This window comes from Haplochromis burtoni, unplaced genomic scaffold (genome assembly GCF_018398535.1).
Source record: "Haplochromis burtoni strain Fernald_Lab_line unplaced genomic scaffold, NCSU_Asbu1 Contig_41, whole genome shotgun sequence".
NCBI classification, from domain to species: Eukaryota; Metazoa; Chordata; class Actinopteri; order Cichliformes; family Cichlidae; genus Haplochromis; species Haplochromis burtoni.
In genome coordinates this window covers 2,304,939-2,323,340 of record NW_024582402.1, presented here as the reverse complement: position 1 = coordinate 2,323,340, position 18,402 = coordinate 2,304,939, and the positions used below count along the sequence as shown (strand labels likewise).

Sequence of the window (18,402 nt, the reverse complement as noted above, 5' to 3'; positions counted from 1 at the left end):
CTATAAACTGATATGTGCATGTGATGATAACCAGCGGGTTGTCAGAAAGACATACTGATACAGATGCTGTAAAAAGATGTATATTTGGCAGCAAAATATACATTAAGCATTGTACATCTTTAATTTGGTAAAACAAATTTGTGACTAAAAAAAAAATATATTACTAGCATTATTATTGTTGTTATTATTATGATTCTGATTAACTTAACATCCACACACAATTAACTGTATTAATGTCAATATTTTCAATGCTGTAACCCTTCATCACAACCAGATGAAGAAAGGTGTTCATTTGTATTGAGCATGAATTATTAAAATAAAATCTTACTATAACCACAATAAATAACCAACCAACCAACTATAACCATTGTCAGTTTTATAATACTTAGCTTTTACATAGGTAGAGGTGTGCAATTGCCTGGAATCTACATTTAGATAAAATCCTTTTCACAGATGTCAAAAGTTTACCTTTCTTGCAGAAAACACCTGTTAAAAAAAATGAGAGAGAGGAAAAAAACCCTCTTTAACCCACAGTCATATGCCATATTTCTTCCACAACCCTCTTTTGTTTTTGCAGCTTAAATACCAAAACCAAAACAAACCCACTGACAGACATTTTGGCTTGTCACTTCAAGTGAATTTACAAAAAAAAAAAAAAAAAAAAAATCACAGCTGTACCAAAGACATCTAACGGACATGTGGAATTATTTTAAGCATTTTTTTAAATGAAAACCCCAGCATGAAAATGCCACTAAGTGGGGTAAGCAGAAGACTTATAGTATGTCTTACTTTTTCCAAAGAGGACAAGAAGATCAGTGCACCAATTATCTCAGTCCGCAAAACGTTTCAACAACGTGGCCTTCAGCTCCACTTCCTGAACACTAGGGGGCTGTCCTGGCTAAGCTGCACATCAGCTGGAGAGTGATTGCATAAGAGAAATTAGATCTCCCTTGGAATGAGATGGTGCAAGTTCTGATGGTAAAGCCACTGTTCAGTCCTTTGGCCTCTGCATCAGAATAATACAGCACCCTTTGTGGGGACACGTGCTTTCCAAAGCCTAGCGCTTGATGACCACCTGCTCAAAGGCTCCAATTGCGACCCTGAAAGAGAATGCCGCAGTTTGTTACAGGACAGGAAAACACACACAATATAAGGATCGCCATCTGATCTGGCAGATCTGATTTTTATCATGAAAATATGCCCCTTAAGTATAGAACATGAAGACCAGTTACACAGAGTATAAAGCAGATACATAGAGTCCTTATCAGAACCCTTATTTAGCCTTCTTCTAATTGCCCATATTTATAGTAAATGTTTGGTGTCTGGTGTCTTGCACCCCCAACCCATGGTTACATAATCAAACCCACCTCATGTGTTGGCTTCCCAAAGCTGTACTTCCTCCAGGACCAACAAACAAGCTGAGCCCCTCCTCTGCAGCAACACAAACACAAATACACATTAGAAATAAGAAAAACGAAAATCAGCTCCTACAGTCGGGGCTTAAAAAAATGCCCCACTTATTTTAAGGTTAAATCAACCAATAAATGAGTTTTAGGCAAGCAAGATCTTTTCAGGAACAGAGGTAGGTAGTTTATACTTGAGGATGCATTTCCACACAAAAATGTGTGCAACATTTGTCTCAATAAACAGGGAGACTCATCCTTTCTTAATCTCAACACAACAAACAACTCTTCTCTCTCTAAGACTTTGTAATAGGGTAGCTATCCAGATGTGAGTTTAAACCACACCTCATGGAATTACTGTGATAAGTTATGCAATTCTTCATGAAAGATGAATCATCTTTGGCAAGATTGGTTTAAGGACTTTGATTAACCCCTAGAGACATTACACTGTTGCGACACCTCAAAGTAACTTGATCCCATCTGCAACATGGTGGGAAATGTTCCACACCAAGATCAGGAGTACACACCCTCTGCACTGGAGTCCAAGAATCCGTGGCTGAAATCCTGGCTCTGGAGGATTTTCTCAATTATATCATCTGCATCCACTCTGGTCGCATCAACTCTTTTCAGCTGATTCTCCACAGAGTTCTGCTTGACTGGGTGTCTAACAAGGGAAGAGAAACATGGGTCAGTATTGCAAATACAGGGTTCAAACACCAAGAAAAAAAATGTCATTTATAAATTAGGAAATACTATACATTGTCATCAGGTTAAATAGAGCATGGAAATAATGTAATAGTGGTCAAAAGACCACCATCTTATCAATAGCATACTATTCCAAGGTCAGAGTAACTGTCTGTATCACCTTTGAGCCTTTAAATGTATTGCAGGGCTGTCAAACGTATAATGATAAGTTGCTGGGACTGGGGGAGTAGTCTTATTCTCCTTCTCTCCTCTCTCCACCTGCTGATCACTGTGTTCAAGGATGCTGCCGATGCCCGTAGAGGCAGAACCTCCTGACCCGCTCCGCCGATGGCTCAGATCTGTTAAACTGGAGTTGTTTGAGCTGTAACCTACAGCATGTGAGGGGGGGAAACCCATATAGTAAATAAATATGAGAACATTTCCAATGATTAAAGTGAATAAATGTGTGTGACAGTATTTCTACCTGAAATTTTTGACAGCTGACTTGCATAGCTGGGTGTTCGAGAGTGACCAAACGTTACCAGCTCCTCTGGCACTGATACAGACTTTCCTGGAGTCCCTGTTAAAAAAAAGTGATGTATTCAGTAAATTATAATAAATTGCAGTAAATTAAATAGAAATCAGACATTTTTTTATAGCTTTGCTATCATAATTGACAAAACATAACAAAACATGATAAAACGTAAATGCAGCTACTGCTATCCAGTGTCATGATTAAGGAATATTGATTTCATAGTCGACCCCATTACAGTCTCCCAAAAAATATCTGTGTTTCTGTAAGAAACTGACCAGTAATATTAAAGGGTATTTGCCATAAGCTACATATACGTACCAGAGACTGAGTGTGATATGTGCATGTCTCCTCCTTTCCTCCCCTCAAGTAGACCCTCTGCATTTGCCTGTGGGATCCCCAGAGTCATGGCTGTAGATGGGGGACTAAAGGGAACACAGGTTTTGGTTAACTTCATTAAAACTTATGTAAACAAAGCTTCCCTACATCAGACCTTTTGGCTTATTGTGGCACAGCTGGTTACTGAATTGATAATTCACGACTAGGTGAGCTTGCCGGGTTGCTCACTAATTCAACTGTGACACCTTTTGCTACAGCTGGAACAGCTGTCGCTGGTGTTGTGAGTAAGACTTCATCTATGTTTGTGCTATCATAGACACCTACTATAGCTGGAAATAACACATAAGTGGTTTCTGAATACTTTTGGGTAAGCGTTTCTATGCAAGTGTGTCTGAGGTGGGCAGATATTCTGCCACAACTGTATAAAGTGCATGTTTTACGTATGTAGATGACATTAAAATGAAGGGCAAATTCAAAAACACATGCAGCCAGAAAGCATGTTGGCTTCACAGCTGGTGTGTCCCTACTGGAATCAGCTGGTGCTTTTACTGCCAAGTCAAAATATCAACCATCCATGTAAACACACTTTCTGTGTAGCTTTGACGATAATATTCAAACACATTTACTCATTAACAACTGGCTGTTTGATCACACTGGTTAGTATTAGTTATAAGCAAGTTATGAGCAACCTCTAGTTTGACAAACAACAAAAGGCACAGTAACGTGAGTTCTACAAAGTGTGAAAAAAGAGCATCCTTTCTCCTCCGCTTTGTAAATCCCACACACACACACACACACACACACACACACAATGAGTAACACTCTGTGGGTGGGTGACTAAGCTCTAGACATCTCCAGGGCAACAGCTTGTGTGTTATTACACTAAGCATGAGCTGAAACAGGAAAGAAATATCAAGAAAGGCAGCTTACTGTTTGCACATGGTACAGTCTTTGCCAGGAGTGCGACGTTACATCACATCATTTGCGACAAACCTGTTCTACGTAAAGCTTCTGATCACATATCAGCCATTGGTCACTCTTAAGGTTGGGCAGCTCAATGTTTTGGGTGAGGCATCATTAGCTCTCAGATAAGACAACAATAAGGCCTTACCTACAAAGTACTTTGCCATTACTTCTCTGGATCTCATTACTGATAACATGTGTAAGGGTGTCACTTTAGGACAGACAGGAAGTCAAGAAAGCACTTCCTCTGAGGTTAGAAGCAGACGTTTATACCTCAGGAGCAGACTTTCGTTTCAACCACAAATGTAAAGCTTTGTAGTTAGGCATGCAAACCAAATTGAGTATTTATCAAAATTATATCTCTCTCTCTAATATATATATAATATATATATATATTATATATTTATAATATATATATATATATATATATATATATATAATATATATATATATATATATATATATATATATATTTAATTTTATATATATATAAAAAAGATAATTTAAGAATTTCTTAGTTGCACGTGTGAGATGTTAGGTTGAAGAAGCACTCTTACGTTTTAAAACAGGGATCTCCAGACATAAGCTGTGTGGTGATGACAACCTGTGACAGAGACAAGAGCAAGAGGATTGGCAGCTTTAGAAAGGAATACAAAGGCATACAGCTTTCTGCTTTCTAGTTTGGTTTCACACGGTATCTTTTAAGTGTGGTTAATATAATAAGATTTTCTGAGAAAGTTGATTGCATGTCTTTCTTTTTGCCCTGGAGGAACACATATATTTTAACCTCATTCCCACAGTGCAGGTAGTTTATAAGTCACAAGCTCAAACATGTCTTGTCTCAGCTTTCAGGGCGCTCACTTTTTCCCAATGTATGTCACACATTCAGCTTCCTCACATATATATGTGTTCTTGTCTATTGAGAAATTCACTTAGTTTTCTTAATGTGAACAGACAAACAAGAGTGAACTACTGAGCTGTGACAACACATGACCAGTGTGATAGATACTCTTAAGGTCCCTTTCCATCTTATTTATTGTTGTTTTAAAGCTGTGTGTCTTGCATCATTGTCATACCTTGAGAATTGAGTTATCTTGTCTGGTGTTCTTTGTGTCATATCCCTCAAGGAGACAGCGTCGTACTGTGCTGCCAGACCCAGCAAACTCAGACAGGTTCAAGTCAGCAAAGCCCAGCTGTGCAGAGTGAAAAGTGACAACTCAACAAGTTTGAACTGATTAGAAGTCAGCTGACATACCTTAAATATAGATTTTTATTTTATTTATTTATTTTTTTACAAAGGATCATGAGATTTAAGTCCTACAAACACAGAAATTCAATGCAGGTCTAGTTATGGGAAACAATGTAACATGCATGAGTTGGGATCTTGGAAACTTGAGAAATAAGATTGCTTAATTCTTTAACTCCTCATTGGAGTTATTGGTTAACATGTCAGTCTTTTTTTCCCCCAATCAGTGACCAAAGCCGGAAACTGCAAGCTATTAAAAAAAAATAAAAAATTCTCAGGGCATCTGAAGGACGCCTCGTTATCATCGTTATCTTAGAAAGGTTTGATAAGACTTGTTATTAAGCAGATTTTTTTCCACCACAACAATTCTACACACTTTAGAAGAAAAGTGTTACCTTTGCGTATGTTTTTCCACCCTTCAATTCCTGAAATGACAAAAAAGTGATATCACATCATTTGCCTGTTTATTTACTATTCCTTGCCTCTATAAGTTTTTGCAGGACAACTAAAGTCCGTGAACAACAATGAACTGCTGTGTTGAAGTTACAACAGTTCTTCTAACCTTATGTAAATAGACACTCAAGTCTCTGTTCACTGCATGAACTATGGCTATGGAATAACTCACACTGTGCATTCTAAATTGTGTCAGCAAAACAGAAACAAAGGGTTTTGTACCTTGCGCACCGACACACGGCACACACAGGGGTCTAGCACACCCGTCCCAGCGTTGGCACTCATCTTACACATGAAAGAGAATTTCTTCTTCCAGCACACACAGTTGGCTTGGACGGGCTCCCTGTAAGACAAGTGGATTTAATCACTAGTGGACATACAGATATATCACAGTATCTTAATAGCTTCCAAATGTGTGGAGAAGAAAGGATTAGCATTTATTCAAGCAGTAAACAAGCTCCTTTTATGCTTCAGCAATTCTCAAACTGGTGTGCTACATATAAAGTTTATAGCTATTGCTAATTTCCAACCCTTGTCCCTCGTTGTCTATCAGATGATGTCTTGAGATAACTCATCCTCAGCAAATATTTAACTGCAATAGTCTGATATTGAGTAACAAACATGCGTATCAATTTAGCACATTCTTTTATGTTAGGAAATGTCACAGTTTTATTTTTGTATGCAGGTTTTCAAGAAGTATAATGAGATGCTTCTAAATAGTTTTTATACTGTCCTTCTAAAAGCAGCTCTCAAAACCACAAAAGTAGCCAGGCAGTTTTTTGAGCAGTAGAATAAAACAGAACACATCTTTATTGTTGTTCCACATGTGCAATGAAACTGAATGCAATCCTATCATTGCAGACTATCTATCTATCTATCTATCTATCTATCTATCTATCTATCTATCTATCTTCCAAAAAGGAAAGTTATGGTTTGGACAAGTTATTATCGAGCAATTCCATCTACAATCACTGAGACACAAAAGCTCCATGCACAGGATCACCAGTCAAAACCTGAAAAATCAGCCAAATAAATGAATGATAGCTAAAACTTTTACAAACTTTCCTGACTTTGGGAACAAAGTTGTTTTATTGTTGTTGTTTTTTTTAAGGTGAGATAGATAGATAGATAGATAGATAGATAGATAGATAGATAGATAGATAGATAGATAGATAGATAGATAGATAGATAGATAGATAGATAGATAGATAGATAGATAGATAGATAGATAGATAGATAGATAGATAGATAGATAGATAGATAGATAGATAGATAGATAGATAGATAGATAGATAGAGTGTTTGCAGGTTATTTGCAAAGGAAGCAGGAAATAAAAAGCAGTGGTTGAGGCAGGATAAACTTAAGAATACCGTGTTTACACAATAGTTTAGGGAGAGTTACCATAGCAAAGTAATGAGGGCCAGCGCTTCCGACTCCGTTTTTCCAGAGTGACTCATTAAAGTAACGTACAGTAAAAAACAGCGTCCCAGGAGACTATGACCTAGCATGCGCCTTTGAATTGAAAAAACAACAATCTGTTCTGGGGCTTCTCACTGCCATAAATTAGGGACACGTGATTACTGTAGATTTGTTTTTGTTCTTTTAATCATTAGAAAAACAATGAATGAAAGTATAACTTTAATTAATTGTTTCAACCAGAGTCAGTGTTATATTAAACAATCAAACAAACATCCCAATGTTAACCATTATTGTTAATATCCCAACCGGTGGTCTCACTGTTCCACTACTCAATTAACAGCAGTTGTTGCTTAGCAACTGCTTAGATAAACTTTACAAATATGGGTTAGATTTTAAAAAAAGTATCTGTCTCTTGAAACGACGAACGAGAGTCTCTGTGTTCGTTTTAATGCGTTAAATCACTCTGCTGGTCTTTTCTGTTGCCTCCTTACATACAGGTCTTCAACTGTCGTTGAGGTAAGTTTAAGTTGTTTAAGTTAGCGAACAGCTGGTGTTGAGTTAGCTAAACGTCAGCTACGAATACAGCGGAATGCTGTAGGCACCGAAGAAGCAACCACGACGCAATAAATGCAAACAGGTGTCAAAAATAAGCTGAATTTGGGCCTGACTGATGAAAGTTTTCCCAAACAACTAGTGACCTGTTGCTATAAATAGCTAAATTAAATTATAAGAAAAATCTTACCGGGAGGACTCTTCAGCAAAACCTCCATCCAGTAGTCTGACTTTACAAAATAAAACTCCGTTGACAATGGGAACCGACGACAATTCCTCCAAGTCGAAGTCCACCTTAAATTTAAATCTCTTTTTCTTCATAAGAATAAACGACATGATGTGAGACTGTGCAGCGCAAGTATCCGGGTGAAACTGTGGAGGTGGTAGACAGCCGAACACTTTCTCCGAGCTGTCTCTGCTGCTCACTCAGCTGTCGCTGCTCTGCAGACACGACTCAAAGTTCAAATCTCTTCCTTCCCACCCACTGAAACACAATATTAATGACGCCAGGGAAATTCCGCGGTGTGATTGGACAGCTAGGTTAAAGGGAAAAAAAAGAAATGCCGACAGCCCGAATTTAACGTGTGTAGGTGGGTATTGGTACAGTTGTTACAGTGTGGCTGAAACTCACTGGGGCAACACCAGCAACACCTCTTGTGGGGGGTCAGCACTGACCATAAAAGACAAAACAGAAGGTGGCATGTGACAAAAGGAGGAAATGCAAAACAAGATGGTTTAAAGTTGAGTTGTCCGCAGTTAGCACTATTAAAATGTAAACGTTGTTAATAAATGCATGGAACAATGTGATCTCAGACTGTATACGGTTTAACCTGACCTGACCTGACCTTTATCTTATCTTATCTTTCTATCAGTAGTGAACAAAGTGATCATTACAGACGTAATTGCTAGCTGAGGACAAAAATAATAATAAAAAATGATAACATTTACTTTCACAAAAAAGGTTTGGAAAACCTGAATAAAGTTATGCGAAAAAGTTTTTACAGATGTGGTGCTGTTCATTATGGCTATACATCCCCAATTTGTTCTCATCTGTCCAAAGGATATTAGTCCAGATATCGCGTGGTTTGCTCTGAGGCAGTTTTGCAAACCTAAACTGTGGTGTGATGTTCTTCTTATTTCTTTAAGCATCACATGTTGTGGCTTTGGGCTGAATTTGCTTGGGCATCCACTCCTGGGAAGACTGAACGCTTCAAATCAGCAAACTGCCAAAGTCCCTGCTTTTAAAGAGGTGCTCATACTTCCTGATCAATTAATAAACCTGGTTGTTACTTAATCCCTTAATTACCCTGAAATAAGGAAGGATTTACTTTGTTTTTCGCATGACTACATGCAGTCCGGTGAAATCTTTGTTTTTCACATGACTTTACATTCTATAATAAAATCAGCTAAATAAAGTAGAGTACCTCAACAAGATAAAATAGAACAACGTGCAAACAGGATGTGATATGAGAGATGAAAGAATTATCTTAATAAAATTTAAATTGAATGCGTTCAGTTGCTTTACTGAAAAATAAAAATATATAAAAACAACACATGGGAAAAGTACCAGATAGCACATTATGGCTGTGAGCAGCTTTAATCTTCTAGCTTATGGTGGAGATGTTTGAATCTACTAAAAGACTGATGGATAAAAGTTGTTTTTCTTTATCTAAAACATAGCCTCATTTGTCAGTAATGTAGACGTGCGGACACTTTTGGGTGTCATCCATGGGAATGGCAGGAAGTATCCAACTTGTGGTTAGACGTGACTTTTATACCGTTCACAAAATAAACCAGAAGTCGCTCAAATTTAAGCAATCCTGAGCTGATGCATAACCAGTCAACAGGCTGAAACAGCAGTTATCAGCACATATAGTATAGGCTACTCTACACTCAGAAAAATAAAGGTGTCAACTGGAACCAAAAGTGGTTCTTTAGACTGATACCATAGAAGAACCTTTTTAATACCACAAAGAACCTTTCAAGCAATAGTTCTTTGAAGAACCATTTCTTTCAGTAGTTCACTGAAGAACCTTTAAAGGTGCCCCAAAGAACCATTAAGAAATGGTTTAAATGGTTTCTCAAAGAACCTTTTTTAAAATGGTTCTTTGAAGAACATTTAAAAACTATCATTTTTCTGAGAATGTGCACCTTTCAGAGACATTATAGTTTTGCCTTTTTATTTACTTTTTAAAATGCTTTGGTTTTCAGTCCAATTTACTTTCAGTTATTTTCCAAAGTGGATTTGATTGTTCATATTTAAGCTTAGTTTGCCTGTCTTTTTGTTTGCTATAGTACAGAAACATTTATCAAGGGTACGAATATAAAGGTGTAGAACAAATATTACAACACAAAGGCTGTCGTGTCAGGGACTGCTTGATTGTTCAGTTCGTTTTTGCTTTTTTTTATAAAGTTGGGGGTTTCTTTTGTTTTTGTTTTGTTTTGTTTTTTTGTTGTTTTTTGTGTTGTTGTTTGTGGGGGGTAATTCAAGTTGACTGAAATCTGGTTTAGTTACCTATAATAACCTCAGTGTGTTATGCATACAGTTTAGTATTACCCCGTTGCTGTTTCTGTGCAGTGAAACGTCGCCCTCTGCTGGAGAGGAGCGGTGCTGCGCTGTACTCACACGTCCTGTTACATGAAAAGATTAAATGTCCTCTGTTATGCACTCTCACATGTCACATGGGCAAACGATGATTAACTTCGGTTTTAAAATCATAAGCCGGATTATGCATATGGTCCCTCCGTGAGTTTTATATATTTTTTTCTCCACCGCTTTCATATGCTGCCATGTTTCCCGCTTTTCCGTAAAAAACTCTGTGTAGTTACGTAGCCTACACTGCTCCGCCCACAGATCACTGCAGTTCCCCCGAAACGCTCCGGAGCGCACCTTTGCATAGGGCAGGCTGCAGAATAACCCGAGTAAAAGCCCGATTTGTCACTGCCGACGACGAGTTCGCATGTGGATTTTGCATTGGATTTATGGGTGATTTTCAGTATGGCTTGCTAATTTGACTCCGACTGCAGGACGGCTCAGGTCTGGACCCAGTTTGCACATTAGCTCTACAATGTATCAGACGTTACGGACGTTACTGTCAAATGCCCGGTGCTGGGATACCGACAGTCAGAGGTCGTACCAGGACCTGTTTGAAAGGCTCGATACCAACAAAGATGGGAAGGTGGATGTTGCTGAATTACGAGAGGGCCTCAAGGCAATGGGCATATTCCGCCAGGGTGCTGCACAGGTAAATATCAGTCTGCTGAGGGAGAGGACTCACACAGAGATATGAGTTTCAAGTCCTGGCCTGCTCGTTTTGCATGCATTTCCATAGTAATGTGACACTTAACAGCATTTGTGTGTGTGTGTGTGTGTGTGTGTGTTTTAGAAACAGAGAGTGCAGTCTCTTGCACTGTGAATATAAATGAAGAGACACTTACACTATATCTCTACCTTACAGAAAATAGTGTCATCTGGTGACCAAAATAAAGACGGGTGCCTGGACTTCAACGAGTTTACCAAGTATCTGAAGGAGCACGAGAAGAAGCTGTGGCTGACGTTTAAGAGCCTGGACAAAAATGATGATGGTAGGGAGAGGAGGGAGGTTGCAAGAAATAAATGAATGCTCTGCTTTAGTCACATGGCTTTCCAGTGAATGTTTACACAGTCACATACTGCAGCTTGTTTCACTGGAGTGTTTATGTGTCAGGGCGCATCGATTCCTCAGAGATCCAGCAGTCTCTTGCAGAGCTGGGCATAGGTGTCAGCGGAGAGGATGCCCTAAAAATCTTACAGAGGTTTGACCTCCACTTTTTACGCACTGTGACATGTGTCTGGTTACAATGTGTCTGAAGAATAAAATTTAAGATTATGTGAAGTATATGTGATCGGATAGTGTACTTCCATACAATAATCATACATTTCATAGGATAAAAACTTGTGTTTCCTCAGTATGGATATAGATGGAACCATGATGGTTGACTGGAACGAGTGGAGGGAACACTTCCTGTTATGCCCTGCTCACAACCTGGAAGAGATTATACGCTACTGGAAACACTCCTCAGTATGTATCATATAAAATCACTCACATATACTGTCTGTATCACAGACAAGTGCTTTTAGTGGACGTACACACACAGAGGCAGCTGCTGTGAAGTGAATCACATGCTGTGTAGTCCTCTCGTGCTAGCTTTATAGATTTCCTCTGCAGTTCACACAAGGCAGCAGCTTTGGAAGTGGTGACCTGGGCAAGATAATTAGGTCATAGCAGCACACTCTGCCCCCCCCCCCCAGCTCACTCCTCCACCTCTTGCTAGTGCTAAGAAAGACATCTTTGATTGCTCTATTACTTGTTCAGCGCAAGATTTTAGCCACAAGCCAAACAGTGCCTGTCCTTCACAGAGCTTGTATCTGAATTTTCAGAAGTCTTTTTCAGGCAGAACTGCATTGTCATACAGGAAACGTGCCCTACAGATGACCGCAGCAAGTCCAAGAACCTTTGCCTTTCCCCTGCCAGTAGAGTGTGTTTTTAACTAATGATGTGTTCCATTTATCTCAGAAGTCAGATATCAGAGCTGGGTGTCTCTACCGAACTGAGCGTGCTCCAGTATTAAAGTAGGAAAAGAGGGAAAACAGGATTTGTTGTGCTTCTTAGCAAGGTAGAGCCATGTATCCATCACTGGCAATACTTATAAACCGTGCTGCAGGACATTCATGGATGGAGTCTGGTCAGTGCTCTGTGAGTGGCTCATTTAGGGAGCTATACAACATTGATAGTACAGGTTACAAGTTGTACAGCTTTACTGTGTTTTCGTATACTGCTGCCATGTTGGATTGTTAATTCAGGTTTGGTGGGGCTGCACTGACATCTTGAGTTGTAAGTCCAACTTGAGGCGGCGTTACAGTTGAAAATTCCCACTGGGCACTCTAAGTTTGACTTTCAGCTTCAAATAGAGCTCACAGTAGTGCTTTATGCTTTGGGGAAAACGCTGCATATACTAGATAAGGGTTTATTCAGCTCAGTAGTTATTCTAGTGAAAGGACAAGAAGCTCAAATCATTCTTTGGCTCAAATGGTTTCAGCTTTTCCTCACTGCATATCCTTTTTTACAACCCTTTTAAATGATTTACACATCTAAAATAGTGGTGGTTGTTGTTGTTTTTATAATGTTTTTATCTTTTGGCTGACAGCTCGTGTTGAAGATTTTGTAGATGTTGCCTTCTAGTTACAATATAACTGCTTCTGCATCACTGACCTCAAAAAGGGGAAGTTGTTGTTGTTGACCTTGTACATTTGAAACCACACAAAGAAACCCTTAAGTGGCACAACCCTTCAGTGAAAGAGTCATTATCAAAGGCAAAGAAATTCACCTATAAGGCATTTTATAATGTGTATTATACAGAAAGAGAAATACTAATAAGAGTCTGTGTTTGTACCTACAGTATTATCCCGTCTGCTCACAGACATGCAGTCAGAAGAAAAATAAGGGTTTCACAGGACTCTATGCAGTCTTGTGAAAACAACGTCATTTGGACAGATGAGACCAAGCTGGAGATGTTTGGCCATAATGCACATCAATATATTTAAAGCTGTGAAAACCAAACTCAGCATATCAGCACAAACGCCTCATAACAGCTGCCAGCACAGAGGAGGAAGTACCATGCAGCCACTGAGTACGAACCCCTCTGTATAATTAAGTATTCTAGAGTCAAATATGAGGCCATCTGTCTTGCAGAATGAACAGAATGGCTGAAAAAGAAAAGAATCAAGGTTTCAACCTGAAATCCTGGGGTGGGACCTTAAAAGAGCTGTGCCTGCAAACCTCAATGAAGTGAAGCAATGTTTTAAATAAGAATTCATCCACATTGACGCAAAAGACTGATAAAAATGATCATACTTAACGTTATTGTTGCTAAAGATGGTTCTGGACTGCTTAGAGTCCTGTGAGAGCTTTCTTTTTCCCATGACTGTAAATCAGATGTGCCAGGGTTCATGGATTTGGTCTCGCTGAGTAAATCTGCTTATGTAATCACTAGGTTCTGGACATAGGTGACAGTCTTGCAATCCCAGATGAATTCACAGAGGAAGAGAAGAGCACAGGTGGCTGGTGGAAGCAGCTTGTTGCAGGTGCTGTGGCAGGGGCTGTTTCTCGTACCGGTACTGCCCCACTGGACCGAGTGAAAGTCTTCATGCAGGTGACAAATATGACAGAAGTGGAACAAATAGATGGATAAATAGATGTCTGTGACCGTGTTTTACTTAAAGCATATATTTGCACTGCAGGTTCATTCTTCAAAGGCCAACCGGATAAGTCTGCTAGGGGGCTTTAAGCAAATGATTGCAGAAGGAGGTGTGACTTCGCTGTGGAGGGGAAATGGAATAAATGTTTTAAAGATTGCACCCGAGACGGCGATTAAGTTCATGGCTTATGAACAAGTAAGGAACCATACCGCTGAAATGTGAATTTTTTTTTTTTAAATACTTCTGTTTGCAGCTATTAAATGTAGTAACAAATATTGTGGCATTTTACGTTTTCTGCTACAGTATAAGAGGTTGTTATCATCAGAAGGAGCGAAGATTGAGACCCACCAGAGGTTTCTGGCTGGCTCTCTGGCTGGGGCCACAGCACAGACAACAATCTACCCAATGGAGGTAACAAGATCTGTGATGCTGCCTCACTGGACGTGGTAACACCTCCTCTCCACGCAAACCAACCGAATCTGACCTCCTTTGTATTTTTTATGCATTGCTTCTCTCTTAGGTATTAAAGACGCGGTTGACGCTTAGGAAAACTGGCCAGTATGCAGGAATGTTTGATTGTGCCAAGAAGATCCTGAGGAAGGAGGGCGTCAAAGCTTTCTACAAGGGCTACGTACCAAACTCACTGGGCATCCTTCCCTACGCTGGGATAGACCTGGCTGTTTATGAGGTATGCTGGCTTTGTGATGCATGGATATTTCACAATGGATTGAGAACCTTCACAGACATATTTCACAATGGATTGCACTTTAGTTAATTAGATCATTTATATGCACACTAAACCAATCCATCGTGCAGAGTTGCATTAAATTAAATGAGAGAAATTTATGTGTTATGCTGATTTTGCACATTAGCTGAATTTTCCTTTCTCTTATCATAACTCTCTAGACTCTAAAGAACACTTGGTTGGCACATTACGCCACTGAGTCAGCCAACCCTGGAGTGCTGGTGTTGCTGGGCTGTGGGACCATCTCTAGTACCTGTGGCCAGCTGGCAAGCTATCCACTCGCACTTGTGCGCACTCGGATGCAAGCACAAGGTAAACACAGCCTGATATTTGAAAATAGTAATGACATAACTAGGTAGCCCCTTCGTAACATAATAATAGCACAATATTTTTCAAGGTGGGCGGGTTGCATTTGATGGTGTAAAGGTTCTGATCCATGTTTTCTGTAAATATATACTTGTGTTACAGCCCACGTAATGTAAAGGGGGCTCCATCTGAAAAAGGGCATTCCTCTTTAATGTTGTTCACTTTGAGATGAAAGTTGTTTTTTGAGTGTAACATTTAGACAGGGTCATGGTCTCACAAACTGACAAATCAGTGGTATATGAGTAAAGAAACGAATAGACAAAAATGTTGGCTGTTATTGGCCATTTTATTAGTTACATGTTGCTGTTATCAGGTTGGATTCTTCTTGGCATAGATTCAGCAAGGTGCTGGAAACATTCCCCAGAGACAATCCTTGGTTCATACTGGCATCCACAATGTGACTCTCCTCTTAGATTGAAATCTGGTGATTGTGGAGGCCATCTGAGGAACAGTGAACTCATTGTCATGTTCAAAATCTCAGTTTGAGATGGTTTGAGTTTTGTGATATGAGGTTTTATCCTGTTGGAATTAACCATCAGAAGATGGTACACTGTGGTCATAGAGGGATGGGCGTGATTAGCAACAATACTAAGGTAGGCTGCTGTGCTTGGACAATGCTCAGTTGGTACTAAGTAAGGTGCCAAATTGGTACTTTTGAAACGGTGCCGGTGCTCGAACCGGTGCTTAAGAATGGAGAACACAAACTTTGTCCAAAAACCTCTTACGTTTTTATTTTCAGCAGTCTCTTTTCTTCTGCAAAATGATAAGCACCGTCCAGCCCCATGCACGGGGCGATCTGCACTAACTCGCTAATGGAGATTTACCACATCCGCAGTAGATGTGCTCAGTGTAAGGTCTCGCAGCAAGCTATCAAATACGGTGCATTTCTCGGCTTTTAAAAAAAACACTATGCGTCACCAGGTGTTTCATCAGATTCGAGGAGTTACCTCCTTTGACAGTATCACAGTATCAGCTTAAAGCACTTGTTGCAGGCTGCTGAGTTTGCATCTTTTGCTGTGAAGTACAGTCAGACTTTTGACCGCTTCGCCTTGGACATTTTTAATCTGTAGCTCTGCTCTAAAAGAACGTACGTACCTGGGCCCGCCTACTATCCTTGGAAAGGTAAAATGATTGGCTGGAATCCAAAGTGTATGACATCTCAGGAAGAAAAAAAAGCACCGAAATGTGCGCTGCTTTTCGGTCTGGTTACTACCGTTTATGTCAGAACCGGTGCCATAATGGCACCGGATATCGGTACCCATCCCTAGTAATAAGGGACCCCACATGTGCTAAAAAAAAAAAGTATCTCTTCCACCATTACACTGCCAGCAGCCTGAACTGTTTGATACAAGACAGGATGGATCCATGCTTACATGTTATCTAACATCAACAAGGCATTTTCACCAAGAGAACTGGCACTCGTTGGATGTTTTCTCTTTCTAACTATTCTCTATAAACCCTAGAGACGACTGTGTGGGAAAATCCCAGCTGATCAATAGTTTCTGAAATGGTCAGACCAGCCTGTCTGACAAAAACAACCATCCACAATCAAAGTCACTTAAACGATTCTCAGTTTGAACTTTAGCAGGTCGTCCTGACCATGACTACATGTCTAAATATGTTGACTGCCTGTTATGTGACTGGCTAATTACATATTTGCATTAAGTCAGTTGGGCAGATGTACCTAACAAAGTGGCCAGTGAGTTTATTTTTTTGCTTTTTAATTGGTTCTCTAACATAGCTAATATTTCTTTGCAGCATCTCTGGAACCATCAAACCAGCCCTCTATGAGTTCTCTGATGAAGAAGATTGTAGCCAAAGATGGTGTTTTTGGACTCTACCGGGGCATCCTGCCGAACTTCATGAAAGTCATTCCTGCAGTCAGCATTAGCTACGTGGTTTATGAGTATATGAAGAGTGGCTTAGGGATCTCCAAATGATACTGCAAAAAAAGGTTTACTTAATATGTCAGACTTGAAAATGCCTGAAATAACTCCAAAAAGACAGACGGCAATCAAGCATACAGTGCATGTTTTAAGAGCCGTCTGCCAGTAGTTAAAGCATTAATAATTTGTGGTATGCATGCTCAAATGTTTTTTTTCTTACTGTAAAACATACCATTCTTCCTGCATTTACTTGCGTTATTTACACACAAAAAGACAGTTCTGGAAAAACACTAAAACGTGTTAAGTATAATGGCTCATTTCATTTATGCCACGGATATTCCTTTAAACTGTGATGAAACAAATACGCGACATAGCGTTGTGCGTTTCCTTTGTTTGAAAAATGGCGCTATGTCAGCTGAACCTTTCACATGTCTATGCACTGTATACATGATTTTGTAAACACCTGCCCTAAGTGACAGCGGTTCCAAACAAACTGTTCTCCAATCAGCAGCTGTCCACCAAAAATAGCTGGCTTGGACAAACGAATACTTGTTAACACTGGAACAGTGTGTGAATGAAGACACACATCTTGTGCAATGTGAAAACCACCGATCTCTCTGTTTGATAACGATTTAAATGTGCCTTATGTGTGTGTAAGTCTGATGATAACATCAGAAGATGTGTTTTATAACTATACAAATTACTGTATATATGTTTCCAGTTATGCTTATTTATGGGATTTAACGATGAAAAATACTTGCAAGAAGCATATGTTTGTCATGTTTCAATCCTCATTTCAACCTAGTACATACGCACAACACATTCCTGCTACAGTTAACATTCATTCATTTGTTTCATACTCTTTCACACAGCCAAGTGGATGGAGTTTAGATGTAGCATGCATGATAACAATCTTCTGTGTTTAGTTTATGTGACATTTTCTGAGCTTGAAACTAGTCTTGATTTATTAGCTGTTGAAACTTGGTCTTTCCAGGGAGGCTTGAATGCTGATATTGCCTCCTCAGTAATGTAAGGATCACTGATTGGAAACTCGGTCTGATGTGTTGAAATCTTTGCCAAGTGGTCAATAAAGACAAAAACTGTGGATTTGTTTCCACACAGAACATAAACTTTGTGTTGGTGTCAGTAAGGAACTTCCATCCGGTTAGCATCTATGATGAAGGAGATGAAACAGAAATACAAAAACTGAGAATATTTTTGCATCAGCTTTGTATTTTTGATTGAAATTTCTGGGTGCATTTTTTTCCATAACAAATTAAATCCTCCAAAATTAGGAGGGAAGGGAAAACATGTACAGTTGAATTTTGGATTCTTGCTAAACAGCTAAACAATTCTTTCTAAACAATTGCAGGTCCAGATATCTTGTTCCTTGAACAACTTGTTTGGATGTGTCATCCATTTGCCAAAGTTTAGAAGAAGACCCAAATTGTCACTGTCAGATGAGAGGAAAATGGTTAGGATGTTCAGGAACCATCAAGGCTCAATCCTGCCACGAACTTAAAACTCCTGGAACACAGTCAGAACACAGTCATGTCCACACTGAAGTGAGTTTACA

At 39.4% G+C, this 18,402-nt stretch overlaps 2 protein-coding genes across 2 annotated transcripts; one reads left to right on the top strand and one right to left on the bottom strand.

Annotated features, from left to right (window-relative positions):
- Positions 1 to 355: 355 nt before the first annotated feature.
- LOC102292547 (protein FAM102B) lies at positions 356 to 8,066 on the bottom strand. The gene is made up of 11 exons (XM_014333055.2): positions 7,782 to 8,066; positions 5,843 to 5,963; positions 5,563 to 5,592; positions 4,998 to 5,114; positions 4,479 to 4,525; positions 2,941 to 3,044; positions 2,572 to 2,667; positions 2,269 to 2,476; positions 1,931 to 2,067; positions 1,368 to 1,431; positions 356 to 1,100 (listed from the first exon to the last, which is right to left on the bottom strand). Exons 1-11 carry the CDS (start codon positions 7,925 to 7,927, stop codon positions 1,058 to 1,060), a joined length of 1,113 nt encoding a protein of 370 aa, XP_014188541.1. The 5' UTR covers positions 7,928 to 8,066; the 3' UTR covers positions 356 to 1,057.
- LOC102292232 (calcium-binding mitochondrial carrier protein SCaMC-1) lies at positions 7,380 to 17,950 on the top strand. The gene is made up of 11 exons (XM_014333053.2): positions 7,380 to 7,555; positions 10,446 to 10,836; positions 11,050 to 11,176; positions 11,299 to 11,386; positions 11,541 to 11,652; positions 13,625 to 13,783; positions 13,872 to 14,024; positions 14,133 to 14,240; positions 14,350 to 14,517; positions 14,736 to 14,886; positions 16,699 to 17,950. The coding sequence occupies exons 2-11, from the start codon at positions 10,660 to 10,662 to the stop codon at positions 16,878 to 16,880; spliced, it is 1,425 nt and encodes a 474-aa protein (XP_014188539.1). The 5' UTR covers positions 7,380 to 7,555; positions 10,446 to 10,659; the 3' UTR covers positions 16,881 to 17,950.
- The last annotated feature ends 452 nt before the right edge of the window (positions 17,951 to 18,402 follow it).